The sequence below is a fragment of the Bactrocera oleae genome, chromosome 2 (assembly GCF_042242935.1).
Source record: "Bactrocera oleae isolate idBacOlea1 chromosome 2, idBacOlea1, whole genome shotgun sequence".
NCBI classification, from domain to species: Eukaryota; Metazoa; Arthropoda; class Insecta; order Diptera; family Tephritidae; genus Bactrocera; species Bactrocera oleae.
In genome coordinates this window covers 21,071,107-21,094,876 of record NC_091536.1, presented here as the reverse complement: position 1 = coordinate 21,094,876, position 23,770 = coordinate 21,071,107, and the positions used below count along the sequence as shown (strand labels likewise).

Below are 23,770 nucleotides of genomic sequence, written 5' to 3'. Positions count from 1 at the left end.
TATATAACTTCCACAAACGTTTATACAACTTAACATTATTCAATATTTGGTTATACGCAGTTCGTGAAGGAACGCTTTCCGTAGCGCGTACACGACTGTCATAAAAACTAGTTCTATACTGATCGTCGCTAACGGTAACATCCTCACCAACGACATATTCGAGAAAGTGTTCATTCGAAAACGATCTACCCGATGAAGTTCATTGCTTTGAAAAATCACGGTATAAGAATAATTTACTTCAAAGTTTCTAGTACTTTTTGCAGCATTAAAACCAAAAAATTACACATTTACAGTTATAGTTTGATTATTTCAAATTTCGGACGTTTATTTGCAATGGAATCAACAGTACATTTTTCACAAACTATTTCATTTTCCGTATACATAATATACATAAATTGGAAATTTTGTTACTTATAAACTTACATACATATGTAAAGGCACATTTTCAATTTATTGTTTATTGTACATAGTTAATATTTATTGTTTCATTAATTTTTTCAATTTTTTTAAATGAATTTTAGTTATCATAAGAAATAGCATTTCGCTGTACGTTAACTTGTATTGTTATACAAATACAAATACAAAAAAGGGCAAATACATTTTCTATAAAATATATGATATATGCTTATGGAATTATATATATATATATATATGTATGTACATATGTTGATCGTAAATGACACTTCAGTGCTGCATGTTAAAAATGACACATGTAGGTATGTATGTATGTACTTATTTACTTAAAGCTATAACACAAAATCACTTTAACATTTACAATAACTAAAAATAATAGCGGTAAAATAAAATAATTAAAAATTAGAATTACCAGTTTACAGAAGTTGTGCTTAAAAGTACGCGCTACCCTAACTATGTGTTTATGTATGCATGTACATGTGTGTAGCGACTATTTGTATGCACTATATCGGATTGGTGTGGACTTTTGACAAACGCAAATCAAATAAATTTACATATTAGCATTAATACATACATATATACACTCTTAACGTTTGAAAGGCTGGCTTAAAGGGCAATCACGAGTAACAAGTTGTTTTTTCAAAAGTCCAAAGATACTAATGTGCATGTGTGACGAAGTTAATACATTCACAAAATACCGCTATAATAATATAAAGAGGCGCTTTCGCTTGGCAAACTCATTCAAATTTAGTACAATTCTTAGTTGCTAGACTCAGCAACCCTGTTATTCCATTTTCGATTTCAAGTTCAATTCGTATGCCTGCAAAAATTCATTATTAATTATTATTATTATTTTATGTTGGATTAACCACGGCGTTCACTTACTTTCTGCGCAACTTTAGTTAGATTCTCAGCCGTTGACTTGCCCGTTTGCTGTACCATGCCGTAGAAGATCTTCACTTCGCTCTTTGTTAAGAGCTCATACGGTGTTCCGAACTCCACCACTTGCCCAGCGTCCATGACTAACACTTTATCCGAGTCCATAACCGTGTTTAATCTGTGGGCGATTGTAAGTACAGTGCAATATTTGAATTTATCCCTGATTGTTAACTGGATGAGCGCATCCGTTTGCGGATCCACATTCGCGGTAGCCTCATCTAATACCAAAACACGATTTTCACGTAATATGGCGCGTGCTAAGCAGACTAATTGGCGTTGACCAACACTGAAGTTGGCGCCGCCTTCGGAGATTTTACTTTGCAAACCACTTGGCAACTCGGCAACGACATTCTTCAATTTAACCTTTGTGAAGCGGATAAAAACACAAGCTATTTTAGCAATTGCTAACAGTAATCAAGAAACCATACTCACCTCTTCAAGCGCCTCCCACAATTTGGCATCCGAATACTCATCGAATGGATCCAAATTGTAGCGCATGGTGCCGGAAAAGAGCACCGGCTCTTGTGGTATGATTGAGACTTTGCTGCGCAAATCATGCAAACCCATGTCTTTCGTGTCACGTGAGTCGATAACAATCGAACCATCATTGTATGAGAGCCTGAAAAGCGCGTTGATGAGCGATGACTTGCCCGCACCTGTGCGTCCCACTATACCCACTTTTTCGCGTGGTTTGATCACAAAATTTAGTGATTTCAACACATATTCTGCCTTTGGATCAGGGAAGTAGCGCAGACTTAATTCATCGAAGACGATTTTACCTTCTTCAGGCCAGGTTTTTGGTGGTTTTTTATCGGCAGACGATTCCAACTCGCCCTCCGGCTCGATGTCATCATACTCAACTACACGCTCCACTGCCGTCATGGTGTTCTCCAACTCAGCTGATTGACGCATGCCCCATTGCACCATGCCCGTCATGCCCATGGCCTGTGTGATGGCCAAGCCCACATCGCCGCCATTCACCGGTGGAAAGAGGAAGAAACTCAGTGTTATTATGGCAATATAGACAATGCAGCAGCAGTCAAGCCAGTAGCCGAAGGCGCGTGACGTGGAGATGAACAAATAAAATGCGGAGCTGTGCAGATCCTGATAGTTGTCGAACTCATAGATGAGCACGCGTTGAGCGCCATAAGCGCGTATCGTCGGCAAGCCAGAAAGCGAGGCAGCCATGTGGGAGTAGATGGGTGAGCGCGCTAAATTAATATGCAATAATAAATATTTTACTGTCCAAATTTGATATTGGTAGGGAATTCCTCTAACATTACTTACTTATTGCCTCCAATCGCTTAACATCCCTAGACGTCTTCAAGTAGAACGATCTCAAGTAGTAGAAGAATACTGCCAGTATAGCTGTTGGTACTAGGAAGATCGGATTCACAATGGCAATAACAATTACAATGCCGAAAAGAGAAAGGAATATCTGTACAACATCCATCATAACCGATGGCAATATCTCATCTACCTGACCCATATCTTTGGAGAAACGATTCAATATGCGACCGGTGGGATTTGTGTTGAAAAAGTACATCGCAGCGCGCGTAATACCGCGGAACATGGAGTTGTGCAGATTAGTGGAAGCTTTCATGGCCACATTGAAGAAAAGAAAACTACGTGCGAGCGTAATGACGACCGTGGCCAATGTTATACCGGTAAATATGGAAATATCCAGCATTTCAGCATCCATGTCAATACCTACATCCCGAAGCATAGTCATGAATTTCGACTCCGGTTCGGGCAACGCTGTTGGTGGCAGCGTAGTAGTATCGTTGAAACTATCGAAAGTGTCATCGATGTGTGTGTCATTGATTTTAGCTGAATACATCCTACCATCGCGCCCCTTTTTGGCGACCCTGCAAACGATAAAGAGCTTAACATAAGTTGATGTTTCAATCGATGGTTATACATATACATTTACCAATATGACAGGAACCAATCACCGCCTGAAGCGAGCACCTGCGCCAATACACAGAAAAACAGCATGATAAAAAATGTTAGAAAACCGCCACCGGCTCGGAAATATTTCTGATATAATTCCAAACCGATTTTGCCCTGCTCTTGTGTCTCTTGCTGCTGCATTGGTGTATCTTCGACAAATGAGTCTGCTACAGAATTCAGAGAGGCCTCACTATTTCGGCGATTGCTATAAACCTTGCTACTGGAGCGCGAGCGTGACTTCTCCTCCACCGCCTCCTCTCTTTCAGGATCAGCCAAGAGATTTGCAAAATCTAAACCGGATTCACGCAATGAGTCATATGTACCAACGGCGCTTACGCGTCCCTTTTCCATGATAACAATTTGATCGGCCTGCTGTAGGAACTGCAATTGATGTGTGACCAGCACCACGATGTGTTCGCGCAAAAAACCGCGCATACACTGATCGAAGAGATGACGGCCCACGTGTGTGTCTACCGCACTCAATGGATCGTCCAGCAAATAGATTGAGGTTTCGCGGTATACTGCGCGCGCCAAACTAATACGTGCCTTCTGTCCACCAGATAGTGAAGCACCACGTTCGCCCACAATCGTTTTGTCGCCGTAGGGTAGTAGCTCGAAATCACGTTCCAGCGCGCATTTCTTTACCACTTGCTGATAGCGACGTCGATTCATTGGCTGACCAAAGAGTATATTCTGACGTACGGTGCCGGTAAAAAGCCAAGGTTCTTGCGAGGCGTAGGAGAAAGTGCCATTCACCTTTATCGTGCCCGACTCAGGTCGCAATTCACCGAGTATGCTTTGTACTAAACTGCAGGGGAAAATACATACACATATTATATACTTGTAAATTTTTTGCAAACTGGAAGTCACCTCGATTTTCCCGAACCCACTGGTCCGATAATTGCAACCAATGTGCCGGGTTGCACGCGCAAATTCACATCGTCCAATGTGTATTCCGATGCGTTAGAATCCCATTTAGCCTTCACATTGCTCATTACAATGCCAGCTTCCGACAATGTTGCGTGTCCATTGGATGCAAACGTCTTTTCTGTCTCCCTGCTATTCAGTGCCTTTTCATCGTCTTTCACAACGGTGGATTGGTTACTGCCAGGATAGTTGGGATTATCGACGGATTTATCAACGATGTCAGTCTCTTCGTATAGCATGAAATTTTGTATGCGTTTAATAGACACCAAGGCCTCAGCCAACTGGGAAATACCTTTAGGAAATTAATGAGTGTTTAAAATTTCTACTTGTTCACAATCATCTATTTCCTTAAGTCACAATACCTTGTGGGAAGAAAACGGTCATTGTGGTGCGCAAAATATTATAATAAGCTGTAATGACGAAAGCCTTCTCCGGCGTCAGCACCTTTTGCAGCAGCACATAACCAACCAAACTGAGAAAAACGGAGACACGCGTCAGAAACATGATGAACGATAGCAGCACACCACGTATATACGACACCTTACGTATAGCATTGATTTCCTTTCTGCGCGCGTAGGCCACCATCTTGCCGAATGGTAGTTCCCACGCATACATTTTGATCACCTGTATGCCGGAGATGATTTCGTTCATCATGCGCACACGCTCGTCCGTGCGCAAAGCGGTACGCAAGCGTAACACTGACGTCTTCTTGCCCAGCCAACCTTGAAGCGGAATAAAGAGCAACATGAAGGCCACACCGAAAGTGGCCGCAACACCGATCTGTAATTAAGCAAAGACGCAAAAGTTTATGATGTAAATATTTAGAAGTCGCGAAGCCAGAATGTAGTCAGGTAACTCACCTCTATGGACATTAAGTAGGTGATAAAGATTGTCTCAATTGGGCCAAGCCAGAGATAGTGTACGAAAATCATCGCCAAATCCAAGCGACCCACATCATTCGATATCAAATTAACAACCTGCCCGGCAGTGGTCTCACCCAAGGCCGTGCGACTCAAGCGGAGCGCCTTTCTATAAATCATACTGCACATAGCTACACGTATCTTCATGCCTACGTGCATGGTGCCCAGCATGTAGGGATGCATGATGATCACATTTATAGCACTAAAAAGTATTAGACCGGCTGCATAGAGGTAAGCCGTGTTTATGTTGTCTTCCCCTTTCGAGTAGTACGCAATTAGACCCAGTAAAAAAAGTGGCTGTAAAGCTCTAAAAAGCATAAACACACAATTAATTGTTATGCGAGTAAAAATATTAACGCTGCTCATGATATTCACCTGAGACCCAATTCAAGTATCAGCAGGACTAGACCCAAGAGCGCATAACGGCAACCAAATACACGGATTGTGGCTTTCAGCAGGCTCGGTTCCTTCTTCGTTGTCGACTTGCCCTTCAATTCCTGCTCCCATGATGCACACATATCATTACCAAGGGTTTCTGTGATAATATAACAGGTAGCATTCTTAGATATTAACTTTGTAATAAGTGGTAGCAAATCTATATTATTTTATTGGCTTGCAACACGCTGTGGCTTAAATAGTTTTCTAAACTTCGACCTCTAGTATTGAAGGTTATAACACTGGGCATCTTCAGAACTCTAATTTGATCAACGTCTCGCACAAGATGCAAAAATTCTACGAACCCTCTAACATTCAATAAAAATTTACGATTAGGAGAAATGTTCCGAGATTTTATTCTAGGATTAGAGTCAACGTTTTGAGCACCAAAAAATATTTCGAGACTAATAAAACCACGTATTCTCTAAATACTGTGCATTATGATCATTTGCCAGATTCAGCAGGTTAATAAGTGCTAGTACAACACTGAAGTGAACATTAAACAAGATAAAACGTTAACTTCGGTTGCACCAAAGCTATAATACCCTTCAAAAATACAAGGGTTCCTTACAAAAACTTGATTTCGATTTGTATGGCAGCTATAAGATAAAATGAACTGATCTAAACAATTACTTCGGAGAATACCATACATTGTTGGCTTAAACAATAACTCGTGCTTAACTTCGTGAAGATGCCTCGTGAAAGAGTTTTCCATAAAAGCACTTGTTTACTGTCGTTCAGTTTATATGGCAGCTATATGCTATTGAGGTCCGATACCGGCCGTTTCGATAAATGAGCAGCTTCTTGGTGAGAAAAGGACAGATGCAAAATTTCAGATCGATAGCTTAAAAACTGAGGGACTAGTTCGTATATATACAGCCAACAGACATACAGACGGACATGGCTTAATCAGTTCAGCTCATCTTGCTGATCATTTATGCATATATTTTATAGGGTCACCGACATTTCCATCTGGGCGTTACAAACTTCGTGGCAAACTTAATATACCCTGTTCAGTGTATAAAAAGGACTGGTCAAAGAAGATCCGAATAATCGAGATTTTGCTGTATGCTGATCTTCTTTAATACATACATATGTAACGTATACAGTAAATATTATAGTTATTTAAATATAATATAACATACTCTTGGGAATATTTTGCCATATAGAATATTTATATATTAAAGGCGTGATTTATGGTGTCTTATACCCCAGTGTGGCTTGTGAAGGTTTAATACCCAGATCTTAATTACTTAAGTTTCCTACGGAGCTTCAACTAATTTGGCGCACGTCTGCAAATTTAATCACGTTTGAACTTGACATTCACCATATGTTTGTTATCGTACATATGTATTAGACACTATTTTGGTTGTTTAGCTATTATATTTTTTCTATCTGTTTTGCTACGAGCTACCCGGCCGGCAAACATACGAAAACATTTGTTTAAATATGTATGTATGTACTCATACACATACATATGTTTCTGTTTTAATTAACTGGCGTGTTAGTTTGACATGGCAAAAGTAACGCTATAGAGTAAATCGATCAGGCTCAAAACTTTCGTAAAACTCGTCTAGATTTTTTTTAAAAAAATGTGGTAAGACAATGAAGACTGCTGACAGCACTCGTCATAACTCATTTAGTATAAGGTTTTCGACATATATACATATTTTCGTGGGAGTAAATCGATATTCCATGTTTGAAGACAGATCCTGGTCGAAGCTGCTCAGTTAATCAATGTAGATTCGGAAAATGATTCGAATAAAAGGACGTAATATGTTTCTTGCAACTGGAAGAACGTAGCATCCTGCCTATTTCATATTCACTACTACGGCCTAGCAATAATTTGTTGCGAATAAAACTAAAAGACTGCAAACTACTGTTTATGTTCAACGGACCGATTTTCCTAGAAGGTTAGATTTGCGAATATATTCCATGCAGCAGGTGACATTTAATTTGGTTTGGATGATAGTTTAGTTGTTTGAAGTGTTGCCAACTGTTATGGGAGTACAGTGTAATTAACGAACTAACCAGTATGTGAATGCATGCAAATGTAGAAATGATGAAAATATTCTTTGTTGGCAAGGTTTATGACACCTAAAATCAAATAAGCACATTTGTACATATGTATGTATGTGCGTGTGCATTTCGCTAGGGAACAAAAATGGTCAACAACAATCAGCAAAAAATACAACTCACTCGAAAAGCTAAAAGTAAATATACTTGTAATGTATTTTTTATATCCTTACATACATACATACATACATATTCAAATATGCAAAAAGCTAGCCATGCAAATAAGCTCAGCATAAACAAAATTCATTTCACTGTAATTAAAAAATTTCTTATCACTACAACGATAAGAGTTTATTGTTATATTACACAGTACATACAATATATCTATATGTATGTTTAATTTTGTAATTATTCTTAAATAAATAATTACATATACATCTACATAATAGTTTAAGCTGTATTCAGCGCTATTGCTCAGGGGAGAAAAGTAAATTCGAGAACCTTAACTTGCTGCTTAAAAATGCTTAAATCAAAATCAAGCAAGGAACTTTGACTATCTAAATAACTAAAGCATGTAAGTTCTATTTGGTTAAGATTACCTAAAGAGGAATACTTTTATTACGAAACTGGCTCTTATGCCATAGTAATCTGGTGAAATAATTGACTCTACCATCTGAATTAGAAAACATTAGGAGTCATTATTCTTTATCTTTGTCATATATCTCACTGCATCTTAGGTTTATAATGATGACTGTGCTAAAGATTTCTAGCTTCTGAGACGTGGGACTTATACAAAAATCAATAATATTATACGAGTATAATGCCGAGTCAGAGTTCAGTTCATGTTTGGCAAATAAGCGCCAATTCGAAACTACAAGTGAGGTCGAGTCAAGACGATGTTGACATCGAACGCGCTTCTGCAACTCAAACCGGAACAGACTTTGATTTTTATACGACCAAGATCTGTCAGTTTGGCAGCATTCTTCCAAATTACTTCAGCGAGAAATAATCTCGTCTTCACTTCATTCACCCATAGTCTTGACGATTTTAAACCACTTTAGCATAGAATTGTCATACAAACTGAATGATCAAAATCAAGTTCTTTTATGGCAAACATGTTTATTTGTGAAGGGTATAATAGCATCCGAGCCTTATTAACACTTTTCCTATTATATTTTGGTAATGCATACTAAGCGACAGCGAGTGTTAGAACTGTTTATAGCTAATTTCGATTTTTTTATGGTCTGAGTCCGCAGTTTGTGGAGACTGGCAGAGGTGAAAAAGCGTTGAAGATGAAGAAACTACTAATAGTTGCTGGCTGAACTTGTCGTGCTTTGTTGGAGAGCACGATATTCCCTTTAAAAGAAAAGATACCGATTTATTTGCTTACATCTCAAAGCTTGAGTTCAATCAGAATGCGACAGTTAACATAGACTTTTTTGAAGAACACTCATTTGAGGTGACAAAACAAGTTTTTGGAACGTGCTCGAGGTAAGAAAATCCCTTCAGCTACGCTGATTTAACCAACAGTACTAGAGATGACGCTACTATTTTATTTCATGTTAAGAATAAAATGAAACTCTGATCCCATGAGTATAATTATTTAACTGAATGAATAACGGAGAAGTGGGACGCATATAAGAAGAAACAAATACTTCTTTATTCATTTATAATAATGCATGTATTTGTAGGTCTCGCATCGAATTCATTATATTGTAATTAACATTGTCTTGACTTGCAGGCAAAAAAAATTAAATTACTTGAAGCGTTGTGCGGCGTTGTTCGACGTCATTTATAAACAAACCAATTTAGTTCAATTAAACAATTCTATATACGAATGGTATAAATTCAACAACTTGAATAAAAAACAATTTGGCATTATGGAGCATACATACATACATATGTATGTATACGTTATCAGAGCTACACCGATGAATCCAAATTCAAATTAGCTTCATACATTATTTCTATTTAAAAAAAAATTATTCTGTAGATTTGCGTTCTTAATTTAAAAAATAATAAAAAAAAGCCGAAAAAATACATATGTATTTCAGCAACACTGTTGGTTGGAAATTGTAAAAATTCAACGATATTTTCACATAACTATACTATAAATAAATGTATTCAGCCATTGAAAAACTGTACATGATGGATTACCTATCCCGCGATAACCTGAAATTCAAATATTATTGAGCATTTTTTAAACTCAATAGCTGGCGACATGTCCATAGTAATTTCTGTTTGAAAAAGTTTTTCTCAATAAAGTTTAAGGGACTCACCAGGGCTTGATTGAGGTTAGGAATGTTAGTAGGAAAAAATTTTTTATCGGAGACACTGTCCTCTGTTACGTATGTTTATTAAACTGTGTAGAATAGTGATACATTTAAATGTACTATATGTACGTACACGCGGTCTAACTTACTACTGAACTGAAAAATTGGAGCAGACAATACACAAAAACATACGCAAATAAAAAACAAATGCTAGCTTCAATGAAATATAAGTAAATAAATAAATTGTAAAGACAATCTAGATTCCACTAAAAGTATTACACAAACAATGTTGCCCCGCTACTGAGTGCAAATGCATTCATAATTATTTTATTGCTTTTTTTTTACGATTTAGTCCCACATTTTTTTCCGTTAGCACATTACTAATTAGTTAAACTCTATTTGCTGCATTAATATGTACTGAGTGTACTTAACACGCTTAGCAGCATACTATTTTAAAAATACGTAAGTCAATAAGTTAATATAATATTAGAATATATTCAGACGGTAGATATATAATATAAGGGCATGGCTTAATGGTAATTTCTCAAATGGTATGAAAGCGGATATTAATGAATTTTTGGTCATAATTTCCAAAAAAAAAAATTATATAAACTCACCTGATTTATGCACCGTCAACGCTTTATATAAATCTTTGGTGTCGAGAGTCTTTTTACGACCTTTGAAAAATATGGGTAACGTATACCTAAAGAAATGAGAAAACAGAAGCATATTCTATAATAATAATAAAAATATAACTTTATAATAATACATAATATATATATAAATATAAATCAAAGAAGAGCAAAATTCAAAATAAGTCACTATTTGACATACACATTCCATTTCATAATAACACAACATTTTCGGTTATTTATGCAGAGTGTTAGTGATTCTCAAATATGTAAGACTCTTCGGTAGGAAGTATATATATCTTTCTAACATAACTCTCAGAATGGCAGAGCATTTTGAAACTTTTACAGTCAACTCCTTGACATTTCAAAAAATGCAGATAAGAACTTGAGTTTTAAGAGTGGTAAATTTTTTGTCAGAGATTTCCAAAGGTAATTAATATCAACGCGTGGTTTGTAACTATACCTATGTTACCATAATCGTAAAAATTTCGTTGGTATGAACATTTTATTTTAAATTAGTCACATTTTCCTTTAATTGGGTTCTTTGTCCGTTACTCGCGTTATAAATAACGCTGTACAGACAGTGTAACAGAATTTTATGAGAATGACAAAAATTTATGTGGAGAAAGAAAAAAGTAGAAAAATGTTAATTTAGTTAATTTAAAAAAAAATACAAATATATTTTTTGGAAAAATAAGGTATCATATTTTAAGACTGATACTTGTTGCATAAAGTTTATTTACCAATTCAATAATTAAATATGAGCAATGATATTTACATATGCTAATAATTATCATTAAAATATTAACAATACATATGCATACAAATGTATTTATGTATGCATTTAATTACTATTCTCCATGTTTTGTTAAAATTTATGCTTTGAATATTACTTTGCTAAATTGCAGTTTACGCAACAAAAGATAAAACATTGGCATTCCATCTTGGCTGGCATTATACGACAGAAGTTATGTATGTACATGTATACATGTTGCCTCTTCAAAATTTGTGTATAAATGAAAACAGCTCTGTCAAACCACAAAAATAACAGTTCATTGCTAGCAATGTATGGCATGAAATGTATTTAGACATCAATTGCTAAACATTAACAATGTGCAGTCTCCATTGGCAATATTGCTAGTAATTCAGACTTTTAGCAATCTTTAATTGCCTGTCGAGATGCCCTTTAAGTTAAAATTAACACATATTCTTCAAATTAATCACTTGTTTATTGATCCCGTTTTACTTACCAAAAGCAAAGAGCTGATATCCCATTGGCACGCTCGCGCGGGTTCTCCGGCAAATCGTTCGTTTTCACTGACTGCATTCTGTTTTACACTGAAATTAATGAAAAATAGTAAAGATTAAGTACATATAATATGTATGTATATAGGAAATAGTGTCGATAGCTACAACGGCCGTTAAAATATAAACAATGTATTGCACAAAACTGCTAGCGAATTTGAGCGACTGCAAAGCGTCAACACAGAATTACACCGAAATACATACAAGCATACATATGTATGTATGTAATTTGTGTATATATAGAAGCAAACACAGCGATTTCCAGTTGCAGCGAAATGCAATAACTTATTTAATGGCCGGATTGTTGCAAAAATTGCAAACCAAGAGACGAATATAAACAAAAGTCCCAAACTAATGACATTTGTACATACCTACATACATACAACTATGTTGGTCTGCATCATTGTTTTAGCAATTTTAAGGGGCCGTAAATAGTTTTGACATCACGAATATCAATGTAAATAAAAGCATACATACGTATTCACTTTAAAATGTAGCAGCGACATACATTCTTACATACAATGCCTATATTAAGGCGGGTATTGCACAAGCTGTTACTAGTCACCAATACTACTGAAAATTTTGGTAAAGAATTTAATTTGTAGACTGTTCGATATCTAGTAAGTGACTTGGTGTCCGTCCGTCAAAGAATGTGGGAAGGGGGTGGGGATGATCTGGGACAATTCCTCCCTGGCCTGGAGTTCTCAGGGAGGTTTAGTGCTTTGCAATCATTTTTGCTCCAAAAATTCACTAAAATCATCCCCGGGGCCGATTTTGTCTCTACGGTCCTGGATTGCTACATTGTAAAAAGATGAGTTCTTTGAAACTTGAACAGAAATTCTGGTGAAAAAATGTATACTTCCATGGTTTATTTTGGTGGTATATCATTGTAGCAAACTTTCTAGAACAACTTTCGATACGTGCTAAAATTATAATGCAGTTTATAGATTTAATCATATACAAATATTTTTTGCATCGGTTAAAAACTAATTTTGTGAAAATTCTTAATAGCTGATTGTGATGAGCTCTGGGGCGTTTGCTGTTTATTTTAAGAGGTTACATGGGTCTCGTAGAGCAAAACACGCCCTATTTTCAATAATTTTTTTTTTTTTTTGATATAATAATTGAAATATTTTATTCAAACTTTTTATTATTCCGAAGATACATATTTGGACGGAGGAAAAACAAATAAAGTGCAAATTGTATTTTTGGCAGACGTTTTACAAAAAAATGCAAATTTTGATGAAAATTTATCGACGTTTTTTGTTCCTTCAAATAGTTGTAATTGAACAAAAAAATGCTTCGTGCAAAACTTTGTAAATTATATCTCAAAGACCTATGTATAATTTCACTAAGATCGGTTGAGTAGTTCGAAAAAAACGCGTTTAAAGTTTTAAGTGACTTATAGCTGACCTCGAGCGCGCAACTTTTCAAAGATGTACCTCCAAAACTATTACTGGTATCAACTTGAGAATTAAGGACAATATTTTAGAAGCCATGAAACCCATGTAAAATATCTCTATGTTCTAAAGTTTTTCATATTCTGAGGATCCATGCGAACTGAGAAACAACTATACAAGTTGCAGTTTGGGCGGTGTAACAAAGGGGTTGAGAATTGTTATAGAAAACTTTAGTTTCTTTTCAAAAATGTTGGATTATTTCGACAGGGGGAGTCCCACCGGACAACGAATCTCGGAATTCTCACCACCCAGCGTGATCATTGTTCCTTAGAAACATCTTTAAAATCGCATTATTTGCTAATTTGTGATGTAAAAGTTATCGCAATATTCCGACAACTTTTTTTCTTCACTCTCTACTACTTCTAGATCTACTTTAGTATTTTATAAGATAAAATCACTATGAATTTTGTATTTACATAAATGTATTGACGAAAAGTTTCTGAGTCAAATAAGCTAGTTCTAGAAGTTGCAAGTATATTACTATTAGAGCTTAAATTCTATTACATATATGTATGTATATAAGTAGCGGTACTTATTTGTACACCAAATTAAAAACTGCAATGAACGATGTGAACATTAAGGCAAACAGCACTCGTGCCCTTCTATCACTGATCAAAAACCGAGAGTAAATATTGAGAAATCAATTACGGAACTCAATAATGTTCTCTGAAGTACTATCTAACGTATAAACAATTTTATAATATAATTAAATAGAGTCAATAGTAAATGGAAAATTATCTTAATTGACTTGTATTATTGGAGAAGGAGGAAATGAAATGCAACGAAACAATAAGAAAATAAGCAAACAAAGTGTAATGATTTGTGACATAATAAATGCACAAATCCAAATTGCATGTTAACCGTTAATTTATAAAAATAAATTACATACATACATATATGGAATACGTTTCATTTCAACTGTCATTTTCTAGACATCTGAAAATGCTTTCAAGTTTTTGTTTATTAGAAACTGATGTTCAATTCTCGTGTCCAAGAACCTAATATACCTTAATATTTGACTATACGAGTATGTAAGTATGTATTTTTAAATTATTATGGGTTTTACCATCTCATCAAATTTGACCCGGACTGACAAAAACTACATTTTTAAGTATTTTTATACAAATCTTTATTATTGGCTTTAAATTAGGCTTCTGAGCTAATACAAGCATGCCAACGCTTTATCCAATTTTCCCTACACTTGTTATAAACCTCAAATGGGATGGCCTTTAGTGCCTACAGCCAATTTTGGTTTTTTTGGTTTCCACTCATCGTTAGACAGTTTCGACGTCATATTTATAAACAAAAGTCTTCACCTTCTTTGTCAAGCATATATTGCGACCTCTAATCGACGTCGTTTTTGCAAATGATTCAGGTTTTTGATATGAGTCTAGCATTGACACACTTCATACCCAAAACTTTAACCAAAATGCGTTGAGTCAATCCATAAGAGCTGTTGAGATCCTCTGCCATATCTCTGTTGCCGACACGATGTTTTGCAATCATATTCAATTAGAAATGCATTAAATTAAAAAAAAAACCTACAATTTATGGGCTCTTTTTATACCCTGAACAGGGTACATTAAGTTTGCCACGAAGTTTGTAACACCCAGAAGGAAACGTCGGAGACCCTATAAAATATATACATAAATGATCAGCACGAAGAGCTGAGTTGATTTAGCCATGTCCGTCTATCCGGCTGTCTGTATATATGCAAACTAATCCCTCAGTTTTTAAGCTATCGATCTGAAATTTTGCACCTGTATTTTTCTCACTAAGAAGCTGCTCATTTGTCGGAACTTGCGATCAGAACCACTATAGAATATAGCTGCCATACAAACTGAACGATTGGGATCAATTGCTTGTATGGAAAACTCTTTCATTTGACAAGGTATCTTCACGAAGTTTGGCATGAATTATTATTTAAGGCAATAATGCAATCTCCGAAGAAATTGTATAGATCGGATCATTATATCATATAGCTGCCATACAATTTGTATTTGTGAAGGGTATTATAGCTTCGATGAAACCGAAGTTAACGTGTTTTCTTATTTTTTTTTTAGTAATAGTCAAAGCTTTGAGATTCTTCTCACCCGGATATTAGTTCACATGGAATTATATGTATGTATACACAAAGCAGTGCACGTTTTCATGTAACCGGATGTTTTATTTGCAAAATTTCCAGAAGAGTAAATAATAAAAAATAAATCTGTATAAAGTTCATATTAAATTCAATGCAATAATTTACAAACATATATTTACTTGCGAATATAATGAAAATCAGTGCTACATACTGATAGTTTATATAATTTTGTATATCTGTTTTTAAGATATAAGTATTTATCTGCACATAGGCGCCTAACTAATCACGAATATACCACACGCCCCGACTTTTTGGCGCAAACTGCGTATTTCATTGATATATATGATATATCAATCAAGTGACAGCTTTATTTTATCAAAAGGGAGTTTCAAACTAACGAATTTAAGGTTGATATTGATAATACATGCGTTTTGCTGACGTCATAGTAGCGCATGCCTCCTAATTACGTTTGCATGACACTTTTTTGCTTACAAAATAAATTTTTTTGCTTACGAAATAAATTTTTTTTAACAATTTACAGTATAAACTTAACTGAACGATTTGAGATCTGTCTGATATACGTTACCAGGAGTTAGTTAACATTCGAATAACCGAGTGGGTCATACCGATGGAAAATCTAAAATTATATAAAACGAATTTTCTAATAGATACTACTAATTTGTTCACTGTTCTCTGTCAGACCTTTATTATTGAGGCGATTAAATTTTAAATGGTATGAATGTGTTTTCCAGAAACTCTATTTCGCGAAAATAGTGTATTTGTTTGTCAGTATGTTATTTATAATTGACTGACTAACCAGTCTATAAGGAATACGAGATGGTGTTATTGATGTACATATGTATGTGCCTAAGTATTCATTACAGCTTCCCATTTTCATCAAATTGGCAGTTTTATCAATAACGCATATGACTTATATTAATATTTCCTAGAGCACAAAAAACCATTTGGAATCATATGAATAACGCTGGATACGAAAAGTAATAATTAAAGCATTACATTTCAAGTAATGGATTTCTTTTTACTACACCTAATTAATGACGAGCTGAGTCGATTTAGCCATATCAGTCTGTATACACAGTTTTTGTGATATGGATTTGAACACGTTTTTTTTTTCTACCCCTTCATTGGTTGATGTTTTTATGGAAAAACTTAATAAAACCTTTTTAGTAGAGCGGAAAATTTTATAACAGAACATAATATTTTCAAATTTATAGGTTTACTTGTTTAATACAAAATATCAAAAAATTCCGTGTTATATACATATATATATACATATATGCACCTGAAAAAGGAATATGATTTAGGCACGGTTTAATTTGAAAATAAAGAGCTTATTTACGTTGTATAAATTATTTTAGGGAAAAAATGAAGCTTCAGCGCATGTTTGCAAAAATATCTACTTGGGAAATAACCACCACGCTAAGCGGAATTATAATCGTATTATAACAAGCAAATTAAATATTCTGTTTTGTTATCAAATTAAACATGTATGTATGTATGTTGATTTGTTTTGACACCCAATAAATTACATTATAACCGCGTGCTATCCAATAATGAAGTGTTTACATGTTAACTAACATATAGGTATATATTATTATATACTACTTGTATAAGTATACTTTTTTAGTGATGATTGTTTGCAACATTAATTTAATGATGCTCATATACACTTTTATATGCCATACCTAGAATAGACGCACCTGTATACCTGCTAGAAAAGTCTATGTGATGAATAAAGTAAACAAAATCTGAAAACCATAGCAACATTGAAAAGAAAATTGAAATTCATCGCAACTAAATGATGCCCACGCGTTCACCCCCAATCGCAATTTTTTTGCAATTAAATAATTATTTGATAACAAATCTATTTAAAAACACTGTGGTTATCATAAAATTAACATTAACACAGAAGCAGTCATAAACAAGACAAAATGTTAACTTCGGTTGCAACGTAGCAATAATACCCTTGACAAATAAAAAAAAAATTCCATACAAGAGTTTGGTCGTTCAATTTGTATGGCAACTATATGCTATAGCAATCCGATCAGAACAATTTGTTTGGAAATAATAGCGTGCCAAATTTCGTGAAGACATACATACATAAATATTCTCAAATAAAAAGTTTTCCCTAGAGAAGACGCGTGCAAAATTTTTGATCGATATCTCAAAAACTGAAAAAAACTGACATGCATGAAATCTACTCAGCTCGTCACGCTGATCATTTATGTATATTTTTTATATGGTCGCCGAAGTTTCCTTAAGATATCTTGTTCAAGACCATAAAACAAGGTGGTTGGTTTATGGTGCACATTTTACTAATATTATGAATTAAAAATTAAAGGAAATAGGTATGGGTATTTTACCAAACTATAAATTCCATGAAATTTTAAGCAGATCTCAGCACTTCAAGAAGCAATGGGCCGCACTAACACTATAACAAAGTCCGCCAAGAATTAATTAAGTTAAATCCAAAAAACCAAGTGTTCGTTCCGCAAATCACGCTTAAAGTACAATGCAGGGATCGATGTGAGGGGTTATTCATATATCACATATCAACCATACATTCATACATATGTATGTGTGTGTGCACAATCATCAAACGTACGCTACATAAGTATGTATGCATGTACGTACTTCCTCCATTCGTGAGTATGACGTTCAGTTACTTAAAAATGTGAGTAGAGTCAACAAATATGGTATAAGATAAATTTGTTTACATTGAAGCATGTTTAAGTATGCGCATAATTATTATTATAATGTAAAGTTATATTATTTTCTTTCTCTCGCACATTATTAAATCATACTTTTTAGAAATTCGAAGCAATTTCATTGCTATATTGAGAAGCAATGTATTCGCATTAAAAGATCAACAAGCCACACGTTTAAAGAAATATTGAAATCTTCACAATTATCAGTGCGACTTTCGTCTGCAATGCCAACACATCAATTGGAAGCAATTTAAAAGAATAAATTGAATCAAGAGTTTGACGACATTAACAAAATATAAATGAAAAAGTAGCGTATCTGCCAGTGAAAGGTCTATCAGAATCGGTTCTGCCGTTTCAGAGATTAGCCGGTACAAGCAGACAGACAAAAATAAAAAAAATTTTTTTTTGGTATATGTACATATATACATATTTATGTACCGTGTATACAACCATATGCATTTATAGATCAGTATAGAACTTTTTGGAAATGATAAAAAAAAAAAATAAATCATAGTAGATTGAAATCCATCGGAGGCGAAGGAAAATATGACAAACATTAGGGGAAAAATAATTTACGGGCGACCTGAAGACGGGAAAATGGTGGGAAGGGGCGTGGCAGACTTTTTAAGGGTTAAGAATGGTTTATCTCGATTTCCAACTAAACTATGAGCCCTAAAAAAAAAATTATATGGCAATAATGTAGAGAATAAAACGGTCTATAAATTTTGTATTGAGACTTTTTTCACATAACCTCAAAATTTGTGTGAAGAATTCCAATACCCAACTTTATGGGTTTTTTTATTTTTATCTTGTACAAACATTTTTTTTCTTTCACGAAATTTGGTGGAAACTAACCTTCTTGTGTCCCAAATATACTGAATTTTTTAATTTAAATTTATATTTTTTCTCCTAAGACTGACCTAATATCGAAAAAAACCCTAATTTTTAAACAAAAAATCTCAAGTCAAAATATCAAATTTGTGTCAGTAGGTTTTATGTTCTTAAAAGTGTCGACTTTCAAATGGTATATAACATATATATATATATATACGGCACTACGGCAAATTTTCTCAGAAAACGGCTAATTAAACAGCTGAAAAACCTTTGAAAGCTGCTTTTTTGTTTATATTTTTGGATGCGCGACAAAAGAAAAACACGGATAACTTTTGATCAACTGAAAGTTTTCACATTTTTCTTTTTGCGTATGTTTCTTCATTAAATAAGAAATAATAACTTCTTTAAAGCGATTGAGATGTTGACTCTAATTGAATTTGTTTAAGAAAATTGTTTGTATTTTTTACAAACATTGTTTTTTGCACGAAATCAGTAATATCGAATGAAGAAGGACATTTTCACTCACAATTGTACTGAATACAAGCGAAACCCCTTCGGTCTGTTAAGAGAAAATAAATATTTTCCATAATCATGCAAACAAATATAAATTGCAATAATTTTCGAAAATTTTCGAATTTCTAAAAATGGTCGAAGTTGTATTTTTTATTTATCGCTTAGAAGCAAAAAAAAGTTTGTTGTACGAGAAAAGCTCGACCATCGGAAAAAAGTCAGGAGATTTTTTCTCTATTATAAACCAACATTAAAATTATATACATATATCAGCAAGGTCATGAGAACTAAATTCGGCAAGATTTTTTAAAATTACTTGAGGCATTTTATCTGTTGCTACAACAACAACCACATGAGATCCGGCAACAAGAAGGACAGCCATATGTATCGGTATGTTAGCAAATACTATAAAAGTTTGATAGTTTTGGATTTTCGCTCATGACGTAATATGTTCTTTGAAATCTATCGTTCTTGGGCTGACATCACTTTAAATTTGGCATTTTATTACATTTGCAAAAGAAAAACTAGTGTATTTTTAAAAAAAAAATTAAGTTTATATAATTATATAATATTAATAAAAATATTGATTTAGTAGAACTTTTTCTAGTAAAATTAAAATAAATAATTTTTTGGTGGCTGAAAAGACAATTTCTAGTAACATGCATATGTATGTACATGAACATACATACATATAATATTCATAAATGGGTTTTATATACATATATATATATATGTATGAATGTATGTACTCTTAGTAGTTTCGATTCATGTTATACATACATATATGTATAAATGAATAACGTGACGAACTGACTAGATTTAGCCATGTCCGTCAGTCTATATATACGCGAACTAATAACTCAGTTTTTCAGTTATCGACTTGAAATATTGCACACGTCTTTTGCCCATCGGAACAGCCGATATCCGACAACTATTGCATATACATAGCTTTCACACAAACTGACCAATCGAACTCTGTATGGAAAACTTTTTTATTTGACAAGATATCTTCACGAAATTCACAAAATTATTATAAATTTGAAAATTCATGAAAATATGCTGATATAAAATTTTGCACAAACCCCTATTAAGTTTTTTTTTTGAGTAAGGTATAAATTTTAACTTGAAATACCTTTCAACTTCTAAGTTATACAATCTAATTGGTGAAATAATAGAATAATATGCTGTAAATATGACAACATGCTTGTTGTTCAAGAATTCCAATATTTCCATCACCTCTTTAATTTATTTCAATATATTGACCATATCTAAGAGCATCTAACAATAACGGTAAATATTTTACTCGTACATACCCTCATGTATGTGTCTACATATACAAGTATGTATATTTACATACATATGCACATAATATGCACATATGCATATGTATGAATAATAAATAAAATGCATTTAATGGGTGCATTCACTCTTCTAGCCTCCTTGCATAAACTACTTGGGTTAACTTATTCACTTTCATTTCTCAATGCATTTATACAAATGTAAATATGTATACACATATTATGTACAAGTATGTATAACTCCTCCGTCAAGCCCCAACCCTCACTCCGCAAATATACTCTAAAATTACTAAGTAAGTGAGTTGTGTTCTTTGTACTCAGTTAAGTAGTGGAACGTCTGCTTTATATAATACTTAAATATAACTATATACATACTATATTTATTATTTACTAGCATATTTACCTTTATTATGTTTTTTACCGTTTCTATTTGTGAGTTTGTCGAGTTTTTCAAATACATATGTATGTAATTTGTTCTCTTATTGGCACAAACTATTCTGCTTCTTCTTTTTCCAATTTAGTTACGCACTATTTTTGTTTTTGCTTTTATTTATTTTTTTCCCTTGTTGCTTTTTTCAGCACTTATCCAATTAAACTGCATTCACACGATTGTTCTGCTAATATTTTCTTAGAAATCGGCACTATGCTTACTGCAGACGCCGCTTGGTGAATACAAGTTTTACAGCAAATATTCATTCATTCACATATATGTATGTATGTGTATAATATGCGAATAATTTGATGTTTCGTTAGCGATGCCGTTGCTTACCTACATAAATATTGCTGTCCTACGCTTTTCTACCGGCAATATTTGTTACCTGTCGCTGCTGTTTGATTTCAATGGACAGCAAAATAAGTGGAAACAGTGAAGCATACCAATATTGACTAAAACATGTATTTGTGTATGTACTATATAAAAGTAAATAGATATGTATTTGGTTTTCATGCTCAAAGTTATGCATTCACAAATTTACAACTACATACATATGTATGTATGTATGTACGAATAAATATTTAAATGTGACCACTGACAGTTCATAAATTGGACAAAAAAAGTAATGAAAAAAAAATTATGTTCACTGATTCCACTAATTTTCCATTTGTGCACGGTCAGCGAAACATACATTGGCGGCTGCAGTGCCGGTTACGCTTACGTTGAAAATGGTGTGAGCACATATAAGTCAATTATTTATACGTACATATGTAGGCAAGTCTACAAATCAAAGCGATAGCGACCAATGACCGAACGCGAAATGCCAATTGCATTCTTATGGACAGAAATATGTACTACTCAACGCTGTTGTAATTCTTAATTAACCACATTTTTGTTGCAAAGGAAGACACAAATCAAAAAATAAACGCATAAATTAGTCGTAATATCTTAAGAAGAGTGTAGTTCTACCAATTTCGATTGGACTAATTGTGCGTATGTCGGATTGATTAATTTATGCTGTTTTACTCTAAATTTAGCTATTTTATTTCGACCTCTCGATAATTAAGCATTGCTCTTTAATTTTTTTCTACTTATTATACAATTCATGACATTAATTGAACTCAGCAATTTTCTGCAAACACAAATGATTTTGTCACATTAGCACGTCACATAATACGCACCATACGGCAAAACTAATGACACACGACAAAGGCAAATACACACTGCATATTTAAAAAGCACAAGCGAAATAGCACAGAACCACTGACGGTATAGAACACTGTTTTTTGGCAACCAACCCGGTAAATATTATGCACACCTACAAGTAATGGCAAACACTTTTATATACATATATTGGTACATAAAGGCAAGTACATAGTACTACGTATTTCAGTAACCGAAATAGGTAGGTATTCGATTAGTTCTTTTTTGTTGTTATATTATTATTTCGTCTTACATCAATAACTGTCACAAATAACACTAAACTGGTGTTATTCACCACTTCCGTTTCCTCGTCCCTTACTTTCATCAACATTTAAAAAAAATCTATTTACTCAGTATATTACGAAATTTACGTAAATATGTACTTGTGTTTGAGCATATATATTTTTTCATGAAAATCATCATACACCAAAATAAGAAAAGAAAAAAAATATAAAATATAAATAATGAAATCTGAAAAGTAGCTATTCTTATTCTCGCAAATTTTTCAGATTTAACCGCGCACACGTGTATCTAGCAGTCGCACACAGAGAATACTGAAAGAGAAATACTCGCGAAAATAAAAACGAAGCAGCCCCATTGCCGGTAGTTCCATCAGCGGAAGCAACCGTAGCGCTAATGTGATCCAACATACAGTGAAGCGCCACTAAGCAAATATGCGATAAATATTAGAGAGTTTTTCAGTTTTTATTTGAACTATTGGACTTATTTTAATGGTATAAAAAATGTAAAGGTAAAAGAACTATCACTTATTTAATTTTTATTGCAGAATTCTGTCTGTCGTATCAATGAAGTCGTTTGTATAATACACGTTAAATACGTTATTGCTTTAAAATATAATTATGATGGTGTATTCCGATCTCTGAAATTTTAGTATGTTTAATTCTAAACTACATATATACATATAATTTTATACGAAAAGAAGCAATAACCTTTTTTCTTTATTATAAATAATTGGAGCGATTACATATAAACATTTTATCGATAATTTCAAAAATTCTTCAATTTAATAGTGATGGCAAATTATCGTCACTTATTATCAACACAAACGATAGTTATATATTCTGACAGTATAAGCCTATACAATGGTATAAATCTAGGTAGGATTATACAATGGTATTACACGATTGTTTACTTATATTTACTGTTGTTTTTGTTAGTTAATTGAATTGTTTCAATTTCTTTGACATATTAATTGCTGTATTTGCTAAACCGACATTAGGAATATTTTGAAAGTTCGAGGTATGTTGTTGTTTTTAGAGGTATAAAAGCATTCATGCTAATTAAACTATATAAGGAATGCTGATGAGTCGAATATAAAATAAACACGGTTACGTTCAACTTAAGGGGTTAGGGGTAGTCAGAATTTTCAAAAAAGCAATTTTGCG

General features: G+C 33.8%; 1 protein-coding gene across 14 annotated transcripts; it reads right to left on the bottom strand.

The window, feature by feature from the left end:
• Positions 1 to 293: 293 nt before the first annotated feature.
• Positions 294 to 22,905, bottom strand: LOC106616652 (probable multidrug resistance-associated protein lethal(2)03659). 14 transcript variants are annotated; one of them, XM_070111328.1, is made up of 14 exons: positions 22,790 to 22,905; positions 21,498 to 21,555; positions 21,132 to 21,390; positions 11,760 to 11,847; positions 10,495 to 10,580; positions 5,529 to 5,688; positions 5,094 to 5,460; positions 4,596 to 5,013; positions 4,177 to 4,525; positions 3,287 to 4,114; positions 2,641 to 3,221; positions 1,786 to 2,564; positions 1,300 to 1,716; positions 294 to 1,234 (listed from the first exon to the last, which is right to left on the bottom strand). In XM_070111328.1, the coding sequence occupies exons 4-14, from the start codon at positions 11,834 to 11,836 to the stop codon at positions 1,199 to 1,201; spliced, it is 4,098 nt and encodes a 1,365-aa protein (XP_069967429.1). In that variant the 5' UTR covers positions 11,837 to 11,847; positions 21,132 to 21,390; positions 21,498 to 21,555; positions 22,790 to 22,905; the 3' UTR covers positions 294 to 1,198. The 14 variants fall into 14 exon arrangements, with proteins under 14 accessions (XP_069967429.1, XP_069967421.1, XP_069967413.1 ...); XM_070111320.1 differs by having other exon boundaries at positions 21,132 to 21,378; XM_070111312.1 differs by having other exon boundaries at positions 21,132 to 21,378; positions 21,498 to 21,637; positions 22,748 to 22,902.
• Between the last annotated feature and the right edge of the window lie 865 nt (positions 22,906 to 23,770).

Bases quoted from the DNA above. Each gene is read 5' to 3' on its own strand.
- LOC106616652 (XM_070111328.1), bottom strand. From the start codon at position 11,836: ATGCAGTCAGTGAAAACGAACGATTTGCCGGAGAACCCGCGCGAGCGT. The intron at 10,581-11,759 runs GTAAGTAAAACG...TCATTTCTTTAG, and splicing joins ATATCAGCTCTTTGCTTTTG to GTATACGTTACCCATATTTT. The intron at 3,222-3,286 runs GTAAATGTATAT...TATCGTTTGCAG, and splicing joins GATTGGTTCCTGTCATATTG to GGTCGCCAAAAAGGGGCGCG.